This window comes from Rhineura floridana, chromosome 11, assembly GCF_030035675.1.
Source record: "Rhineura floridana isolate rRhiFlo1 chromosome 11, rRhiFlo1.hap2, whole genome shotgun sequence".
NCBI classification, from domain to species: domain Eukaryota; kingdom Metazoa; phylum Chordata; class Lepidosauria; order Squamata; family Rhineuridae; genus Rhineura; species Rhineura floridana.
In genome coordinates, this window is record NC_084490.1 from 19,270,333 (window position 1) to 19,280,366 (window position 10,034).

The following is a 10,034-nucleotide window of genomic DNA, read 5'->3' on the forward strand; positions in this document are numbered from 1 at the left end:
CTCCTCATGCATGCAAATTTTTCACCGCATCCACATGACGTCTGCATTTTTTTCTCCATTTAATTTAGATTAACTTTTTCCAGGAAAAATCTGATACAGATAGGGCACCTTTTTCAGTCTGATTCTGGTGTAGCGGTTAAGGTGTTGGACTATGACCTGGGAGACCAGGGTTTGAATCTCCATATAGCCATGAAGCCCACTGGGTGACCTTGGGCCAGTCACTGCCTCTCAGCCTCATGAAAACCCTATTCATAGGGTCGCCATAAGTTGGAATCGACTTGAAGGCTGTACATACATACATACCCAGGAAGAGAGGGTGGCTAAGGTAAGGAGCGGCCTGGAAATAATCTCAAATGCCAGAGACGCCTGGGAGGCCACATTCAATTGCCTGAGGTTTCGCATTCCTGTTTTTTTTTTTAAAAAACTGTTGCCAATTAATGATTTATTTGCAAAATCTGAGAGTAGAAACACACTCACTGTTCTGCCGGTTCCAGTGCGTCTTAACTTCTATCTTCTGAAAACGGGGCCACACAACACTAGTCAAACCCTTTTCCCTGTAAAACCTGGTGGGAGCAGCTCGAGTGCATTTAAAAAAAAAACTTCCGCTCCAAAGAGATTTTGCAACTGATCGGCAGATCAACCGATTGCCCCTCTAGGTGTGGCTAATTTAGAAAATGTATATACTGCTTAAGATTTTTGACAGAAATCTCTAAGCAGTTTTCAGATACTATAAAATAAAATACAGCAAACACAATAAAATAGAAATAAAAATCAAAATAGGATAAATACAGTAAAAAAAATTCATCTAGAGAGCCTAGTGTGTATAGCAGGGAATTAGGAATTAGATTTTAATATTGTAAATGGATCATTCAGGCTGTAAACACACTAGTGCAAGATCAAAATGTTTCTGTTAGCCACTCCTAGAGAACTTATACTCCCATTTAATTGTGTTTCCTAATTAATTAATTGCCTGGATTTATTTATTCAAGCTTGAAGCCCAGTGTTTAATATTTACTCTACATTTGTTTTATCCTCCTAACTACAGGTTTAAATATACTTTTTGTTATCGGCCTTGAGCCTTCAGGTTGGCACCAAAGCTGAATATATGAATATATTTTATTGATTTAGAAAATATATATACTGCTTAAGATTTTTGACAGAAATCTCTAAGCATTTTACAGATATTATAAGATCAAATACGGTAAACACAACAAAATAATAGAAGTAAAAAGTCAAAATAGGATAAATACAGTGAAAAAAATTAATCTAGAGAGCCTAGTGTGTATAGCAGGGAATTAGGAAGCTGTGCCCCCTCCAGATGTTGCTGAGACACCAGCTCCCATCAGCCCCAGCCAGCGTGGCCAATGGACAGGTATGATGGAAGTTGTAGTCCAACATCTGGAGAGCCAAATTCCCCAGTCCTGGTATGTAGTTAGTGAATAAAACAGCTAGGGATTTCTTTCCCAGATATCAGTTTACCTAAGATGACTGACCACATAGATTTTGAAAGTGCTAAATCACAAATATTTTTGAAAAATCAGAAAAACTAGGGGTGCTTTCAAACAGGAGTTTATTGTGGAACTGATACTGATCATCCATGCAAGTATTTTTGCAGCGTCCATCCACACACTGGGGGAATGAGTCTCTGTATATTTTCCACTGCAGGGCAAAGTAGCTGGGGAAGGGGGGATGTGCATCAGGAAAACAGCATGGCAGGAAAGAACACAGTGGATTCAATCAGTCCTTTGTTTCCAGCTAATTATGAAACTTTTTAAAAAAACTTTAAAACATTTCACCTTAGTAATCCTTACAACAACCCTGTAAGGTAGGTCTGTATTATTCTAAACTGCAGACAGATGTGAAGACTGGGGGGTTGAGGCTGAGAGCCTAAGAAAACCTAACGAATTCACAGCAAAGGTGACATCTGTAGCAGGGACTTCCCAGTCTCCTCATTACTATGCCACATTAACTCTCAGGAAAGAACTAGACATGCCTTTGTTCAGTTACACATCCTAAAATGATTGTGAGAAATCAGGCCATAGGTTCCACTAGATTCACGGAGGTCAGCAAAAGTAATTGCAAACTAAGGGAAAATGTGTTGTCTGCCCTCACGTGTGGTATCAAAGGTGTGTAAATGTTGTGGGCAGTGTTCTTGGCTCAAAGATGGCATATGGGTGGGAGCTCTTGGCACAAGAGAGCACTGCAGAGGCCAGGGCACAGTAGCTTCATGGATGCTGCCAATCCTCTGAATGTTGCATGTGCATAAATATATTTCCACACCTGTTTCCTTAGTCCTTCTCCAGGGCGGAGACTTCTGCTTTCCCTTTGCCACACTCCCCTTTGTGTGTAGTCCCCCCCCCACTTCAGCTGTCCTAGAGGGTGTGTGTTGTTGCTTTCCCAATTCCAGTCACTTTTTTTCAGTTGGGATTCTGGGTGTGTGCTTGTTCAGGACATGAGCCTACGTTTCCCCTACACCCTCTTCCCTTAGCTGGTATGCTTGGGTGTGGGCAAGGGAGTGGGTGTTTATGACCTGACTTCACACCTTTCCCCTTCATTTATTTCTGTTGTATGCTGGGTGTGCCTTCAGTATGTGCTTGCAGGATCTTGTTTTACGACAAAGAGCTGGGCTAGGTAATCATTGGGTCACTTTGAGCTCTCTGATTTTGTGATTCTGCAGGCCTCTTGTGTCCCGCATGGTGAGACAACAAAATTTTGTGACCAATTTCCCTGTATCGAAATTTTTCAAGTTGCAGCAGTGTGTCTCTCTGTGGAATTCAGATCAGGACCATGTCACTGAAGGGGGATCTAATCTTTTCTCACTGTATTGTTCACCAAATGAAAATCACCCCCCTCTCCTTATTTGACCTGTTACGCTTAGGGAAAACTTAACTTGTATAAATTTAAATGAAAATTAGGTGTGCCAACATTCTGTGGCTTGTATGTCCAGAGTTCATGGAGGGAGAAGATGGCAGAAACAGACAACAGTTTCAAAAGCCACTAAGAGATCATGGAAGCAGTCTAAACTTCTGAAGTATAAACAATATAGGAGGGAGATAAATCAAATATTCATACATAAGAACAATGGGGGGGATGAAAGAAAGACAATTACCTGAACATCTTCGATTTCAGGAACAAATGAATATTACCCTCAGATTGGTTTGGATTAATAATTTTTAGGGTGGGGATTCCCGCCCCCATAAGCCTACAAAAATAACATTAATTCAGTGTCACATCTGCTGAGACAACTGCCTGACTGAGTGATCTGGGATGGGCTGGAAGAACGCCTGCTGTGGGATGTTCCTAGTGGGTCTCCCTGAGGCAAAGAAGGTAAAGTTTATATCTTGCCAGGAAAGGTTCCCTCTTCTCGTTGCTCATCCCAGCGCTTTATCTGAGGAGAGAGGAACAGACAAGAGGTTGAGGAAACTTAATAGATGGCCCAAGACATGATGGTTCTTGGGGAAAAATAAAGTTATATCTTCCCAAGGTATTGAAAAATATCACCATTATTGTCATCTCTGTAATTCACATTTTTCTGTCCTATAACAGTAGTCCAAAATCTTCCACATGGGGTAGACCACCTCTTACTGCCTTATGCTAGCTCCAGCCATGGAAAGATTCATGTGTACAGGATTTGAAGAAATACCATGATCAAGAAGGCTCTGTGTACTTTGCATTAAAAAAAAAACCTAGGCCATTTTTTTTGCATTAAAAAAAATCCCTGCCTAGGCCAGGGATGGGAAACCTGTGATCCTCCAGGTGTTGGTAGGATTACAACTACCATTATTCCTGGCCATTGGCCATGCTAGAGCTAACAGGAGTTGTAGTCCAACATCTGAATGGCCACAGTTTCTCCATCTCCGGCCTAAGCAAGCCAAATTCTATGCCTGGCAAACTGGATTCTGTGACCTATATAAATTATACAACTTGAGCAAATGTATAGCATACATATTCTGCACTTGATACTGTATTTTGCAGACTTCTGGTTTTGCTAGTCATGAAAAGGGGTATAGAACTCTGGTGGAGAATAGTCCCTGCCCTCCCAGTGAATCTTGGGCCTGGTCCATGCAGAAGAGTGAGGTAGAAGAATGAGCCTGAGGCGGAAGAGTGAACACCACTACTTGGAACACCAGGTGCAGGATGCCATTCTGATGTGAATGCCCTCCCAATAAAATAAAATAAAAACCTTAAAGCATATAAAAAGCTATGAAATCAGAAAGTAAGGTTCTACTTAGCCTGCTAACTGTTCTGTTAGTTTTCCTCTAGTCAGAAGATTTTTATGCAAAGGAGCATTAGCAGTCTGAAGTGGCATGGCTTATTCTGTCACCTCAGAACTCTTTTGTCTCAATTCCTTCCTCAGTCTGCTGTATGTGTAGACCAAGCCTTATTCAGTCCATCTTTCTGGCTCTTAAGATTTCAGCCAGCGTTGCCTGCATATTTTCAGACATATCCTATGATTAAAGGATCCTCTGTGATAAATATCAGGAATTTGCACAAAGTTCCTCAAGATTTTCCAAAATGTGGGCCATGACTTGAGTAATGGCAACATTTTATAATTTGCTATTTTTGCATCATGACCTCTTTTAAGATGGTCCCCTTTCAAGGGGTGGAATTTTTAATCAGGCAAGTTGCCATTTCCCCCGCCCCCCAAAAAAGGGCCTGATGAACTGCATCATACAGTATTAAAGAAACTGGCTGAAGAACTCTTGGAACCACTGTCTATTACCTTTAAAAATTATGGAGGATGGGTGAAGTGCCAGGTGACTGGAAGAGGGCTAATGTTGTCCCTATCATCAAAAAAGGCAAAAAGGAGGAACCTAGGAACTACAGACCAGTCAGCCTGACATCAATCCCTGGGAAAATTCTGGAGTAGATTATAAGGCAGTTAGTCTGTGAGCACCTTGAAAACCATGCAATGATTACTAGAAGCCAACATGGATTTATCAACAACAAATCCTGCCAGACTAATCTTATCTTTATTTTGATCAGGTAACCTCCCTGGTAGACTGTGGGAATGCTGTGTTCATATCTCTACTTGAGCAAAGCTTTTGACAAAGTGCCTTAAGATATTCTTATTAGCAAGCTAGCTAAATGTGGGCTGGATGGAACAACCATGAAGTGGATCCACAGTTGACTACAGAGTCATGCTCAAAGAGTGCTTATCAATGGTTCCTTCTCAGACTCAGAGGAGGTAACTAGCAGGGTACTGCACGGCTTGGTCCTGGGACAGGTGCTCTTCAACATTTTTATTAATGACTTGGAGGAGGAGGTACAGGGAATGTTTATGAAATTTGTAGATGATACAAAATAGGAAAGGATAGCTAATACCCTGGAGGACAGAAACAAAATGCAAAGTGATTTTGATAGCCTGGAACATAGGGCTGGAAATAACAAAATGAAATTTAACAGGGTAAGTGCAATGTTCTACATCTAGGAAAAATAACCCAAATGCACAGTTATATGATACTTGGTTCAGTAATACTACATGTGAGAAGGATCTTGACATTGTGTTTATTCCCAGCATGGCCACTGGATTGGGCTGATAGGAGTTGTAGTTCAAAAAAGTAACTTTTCCAAGCTCAGCAAGCCAGACTTCGACTGAACATCAGGAAAAAACTCCTAACTGTTAGAGCAGTACAAGAATGGAACCAATTACCTAGGGAGGTGGTGGGCTCTCCAACACTGGAGGCATTCAAGAGGCAGCTGGACAGCCACCTGTCAGGTATGCTTTAAATTGGATTCCTGGCTCCTGCATCAAACAGGGGGTTAGGCTGGATGGCCTTATAGGCCCCTATGGTTCAAGGTACAAAATAAAAGCCCACTCCCAAAAGCAGAGAGAGCTTTTTTGAAAAAAAGCCAAAGCCAAAATGAAACTACAACTGTTGTTTGCAGTTCCACGTTGATTGCAACCTCATTTGCATTTTTGAAAAGGAGCACAGCAAACGTGATTCTTTACTTACCCATGAAATGGGACACAGGGATTTGTACACCTTGTGGTACCATTCGCATACCTTTATGTCCTTGCCTTTGGCTCTCATGGTCTTCACACAGCGGTGATAATCTGCAAGGATGGAGGAGAAGCAATGTGTCATCAGTAGTGCCATCATGTCCTGTTTCTGCACTAGTGGACATTTAATGTTTAGCTTATCAGCTGTAGCTTCTGCACCAGGCATAGCCTGGAGAGGTTTACCCTCCCTGCAGTGATTAAATGTTCCTATAGCTAGATGGAAATACTTTCCAATGAGATATTTCAATCTGAACCTATCAATGGAGACACCTGAAGCAGAAGAGCACATGACTTCTCCCGGCTTTGGCTCTGGGGACATTAACAGCTAGTGATGGAAGGATCTGTCAGTTGCAGTTCCCTCCCTTTCTCATTTTTCCCATATTAAATTCAATTATCCACAATTCTGCAGCAATTTGCTATTAAAAAGAAAGATCCTCAGCCTTTTAGTGCAAATTTCTCCTAATAAACACATTTTTGAATGCAGTTTTGACTATTGTACATGTCTGCAAGCAATTTCTCCTAATATAATGTATTTCTGTTTGTTATTTTCCCTAATTATTCATTTTTATGTATATTTTCCTCTAATATAGGCATTTTTAAAAACACTGTTTGAAGAACTGCATTGTAAAATTCAGATAAGTGTAAATTTTGAAGGATCGTTGTATTTCAGTTCTCATATCGTTTTGGAAAGTGTGAATTTGATAGAATTGGTTTTAAAAGTGAACTGAATCAAATTTCTCCTCCATCCATGTTAACAGCACAATCCTACCCATGTCTGCTCAGAAAAAGGAGGCCCCGTTAAGTTCATTTGGACTGTGACAGATCTGGGAGGAAAGGCTTGAGCTTACTGGCAGACCCGCCTTTCACTGAGGTGAAATCCCAGACACTTTAGGTGACAATGTTGAGCTACACTGGATAAACTGTAGGTACATAGAGGAAGGTACATAGGGTGTGTCCAGACTGTGGCTATTTGGGGGTGGGTTTCAATCATATATTGGCAAATTTGGCTTAGGCAATTAAAATTGATTTGGTACTCTTGCACAACAAACGTTACTCCTGTTTCAAAAACAATTGACTTTTTACAATAAGTAAAGTGATGGGGATAACACTTACCTGTCACAATGTTGTATAACCTGCCTGCAATCAGATGTCTAACCTCACCCCAAACTTTGGGCAAAAGTATCAGGATGAAACAGGCTGTCTGGAAGCAACTGTTCTCCCAGGTAAACATGTATAAGACCGCAATGTGAAAGAGCTTTGAAAACTAGGGAATCAGCAGCCTTCAGGCAGCTACTAAGGCAGCTGCCAAAGGTTATTGATGGTTAGGGGGACATGCAGCAAAATGATATCTTCAGATTGTTGTTCCTTGAAGGAGACTCCAACTGGAGAAGGCTATTTTCCAGTGTCACCAAAAAAAAAGGGCAGAGGATGCATGGACATTGGACAACATTATGATATTTGGTTGAGGTATAAGAATGTCTTCAAAATAGCATTCAACTAAAAAAATGGCCCTCATAGTTGAATTTCTTTCTTGCCTGGTTCACAGGAATTTCTCCCCGCTCCCTTGTTCACTAAGCAACAGAATGGCAAAACTCCCTTAATGTCTCTGGGCCTTTATAACATCTGTGTATTGTATAGCACATATAAATAATGCATAAACCCGTAGAAGTCAGGAAAGGCAACTAAGGCTGCAATCCAATATATGTGTTCACAGAAGTAAGCTTCATTGGGTTCAATGGGACTTACTCCCAGGTTAGTGTGTACTGGATTGCAGCCTAAGCATGGGGTTATCCACAGGGGAGCATTACTCCATACTAAAGACACTGTTTCTACCTCTATTTTCTGTTTGCACTGTTCATAGTAAGAGCTCAATGCCAGCTACAAGCACAGTGTTTTCTATTCACACTGAGGGGAAGGATAACTCACACAGTTTCCTAATGACCATGCCCTCTAATTTATAATTTCTACTCCCTCTGGTTGCTTGGCAACTGGGCATGCTCAGTTTGTTCTACCAGCTGCAGTAGGTTCCATTTTAAAAAAACAGCCACTTGGAAGTGCTATTGTTTGTATTTTCACTTGTATGATACAGCTGAAATACAAATATTTGTTTGAACAGTGTTATGCTTTTGCACAAGTTAGGAGGGAAAGAAAAACAACCGCACCATTTGCAGCAACATAAAAAAGGCCAGCAGAACGGAAGAGATCAGCAGGAAGCTGGTTGTCAGCCCACAGGAAACAAAATGAAAGAAGGGAGGAGGAGACAGTGGGCAAGGAGAGGGGAACAATTGACACACCCACCTAAAAGCATTGGAGCAAAGCATCTGCAAGCACTAGAGAAACAGAGTGAAGACATTTTTTTCTTCCCTTTTTGTATTATCAATGGATTGGGTTCGTATAGATTTACAGGGGAAAACTGTGTGATAGTTTCTGTTTGCCGGTAACATCATGTGAATGAACCATGCGAATTAAAAGGAGATGTGAGTAGCACCAAACACACAGTAAACCACCGTGTAGATGAGATCCATGTCTATGATGAAAAACCTCTGATACGAGAGCCTCTAAAAAATAAATCTATATAATAGCCTGTCCCTCTCAAATACATTAGAAGCAATTAACTAGTGTACATGAATAATCCCATCCTGTGCTGCAGCCATGTCCTCTCTTTTACCCACCCAGGTAATTCTGGAAGCAATTCCGGGTCTGGTTGGTGTTTGGAAAGCGTGGGTCAAATGGGGCTGTGAGATAGTCTCCCCGTTTTTTCTTCAGCTGGGTGATATCTTCTGCTGCAGCTGAAGCACTCTGCATTTCTGAGAGGGCAAGAGGAGAGAAAGGTGAGCGAGTCAAGCAACTTGCCATATTGCCCTTTTTCAGAACAGCTCTCAACTTCATTCTATTTTTGGATTCTATGTTTGTCATTATTTATGTGTAATATATATACACTGCTTTCATGAGATTGATATATAAGTACTATTTATTTATTTACTTATTTGTATTTATTTTGGCTAAAAATATGTTTGAATTGAATATGTTTGAATTGTTACAATGGATTATGATATACAAATGTAGTATATACAGCGGGATTTCTATACATAATTTTGTAATTACTTTAAAAGATGTTTATTTGCAGAATTCCCTGATGAAGGACCTCAGAGGTCCAAAATGTTTTGGGCATTAAGCTTTAGTCCTCTGCTTCCTGCCCTCCCTCCCGCTGCAATGGCCTGAGGTTCCCTCTTTTTTGCCGCCACTGTTATTCACTTGGCCTAGTCTTCAACCCAATCCAGCCTATGCCTTTAGTCTCTCCCCTTTCCCTTTAAATTCCCAGTCATGGAGATTTCAACAAGAAGGGCAACGGACTTTGGCAAGTGGATGCCGCCGCCAACCTGTCAGTCACGTGGCTTCATGATGTTATGAGACTGACAGGAAGGCAGCCCTGCTCCTGAAGTTGGGCCTGCGCAGGGCCGGATTATCCATTAGGCTTAGTAGGCTGAAGCCTAGGGGCTCGGAGCTCTTGGGGGCCCGTGCATAAGCTAAAAACAATTATAATATAGAGCTTCCGAACCGCCCACCACCACCCCGCTTCACTTACCTTTTTCTCCGCTGTTTTTTGCAATTTGCCATCAATCAAGATGGCGGCCGAGGTTTCTCTAAGGGGCCGAAGCCTCTGCCGCCATCTTGATTGATGGCAAACCTTTTGCGCTCAGCCGCAAAAAACCCCGAAAGGTAGGTGAAGCGGGGGGATGGGATGGGACGACAGGCAGCTCAGAAGCTCCTGTCCTGCGATCCCTCCTGCGGCTGTTTCCGCGGATCGCAGAAGGGGAGCGGAGGGGCCCAGAGGAGAAGGGCCCCCCAAACACCAATCAGCCTAGCGGCCCTCCTCAGCTTAATCCAGGGCCCGCGAGGCAGTTCCTGATAAGGATCAGGCCCATGGAGTCAAAAAAGGTTCCCTATCCTTGACTAGCAGTTATCTTATTTTCCACAAATCGCTCCTTGAAAATCCTAATTTGTCTGCTCTCTTTTAGCCCTGCCTTTA

General features: G+C 41.9%; 1 protein-coding gene across 1 annotated transcript; it reads right to left on the minus strand.

Annotated features, from left to right (window-relative positions):
* Nucleotides 1-3,269: 3,269 nt before the first annotated feature.
* LOC133366381 (cytochrome c oxidase subunit 6B1) lies at nucleotides 3,270-8,809 on the minus strand. Its single transcript, XM_061589415.1, has 3 exons — nucleotides 8,677-8,809; nucleotides 5,958-6,058; nucleotides 3,270-3,388 (listed from the first exon to the last, which is right to left on the minus strand). Exons 1-3 carry the CDS (start codon nucleotides 8,807-8,809, stop codon nucleotides 3,335-3,337), a joined length of 288 nt encoding a protein of 95 aa, XP_061445399.1. The 3' UTR covers nucleotides 3,270-3,334.
* Nucleotides 8,810-10,034: the final 1,225 nt, after the last annotated feature.

Coding starts and splice junctions, on each gene's coding strand:
- LOC133366381 (XM_061589415.1), bottom strand. CDS start 8,809: ATGCAGAGTGCTTCAGCTGCAGCAGAAGATATCACCCAGCTGAAGAAA. Junction 6,059..8,676: donor TTGCTTCCAGAATTACCTGG/GTGGGTAAAAGA, acceptor CCATCCTTGCAG/ATTATCACCGCTGTGTGAAG. Junction 3,389..5,957: donor CCCTGTGTCCCATTTCATGG/GTAAGTAAAGAA, acceptor CTCTCTCCTCAG/ATAAAGCGCTGGGATGAGCA.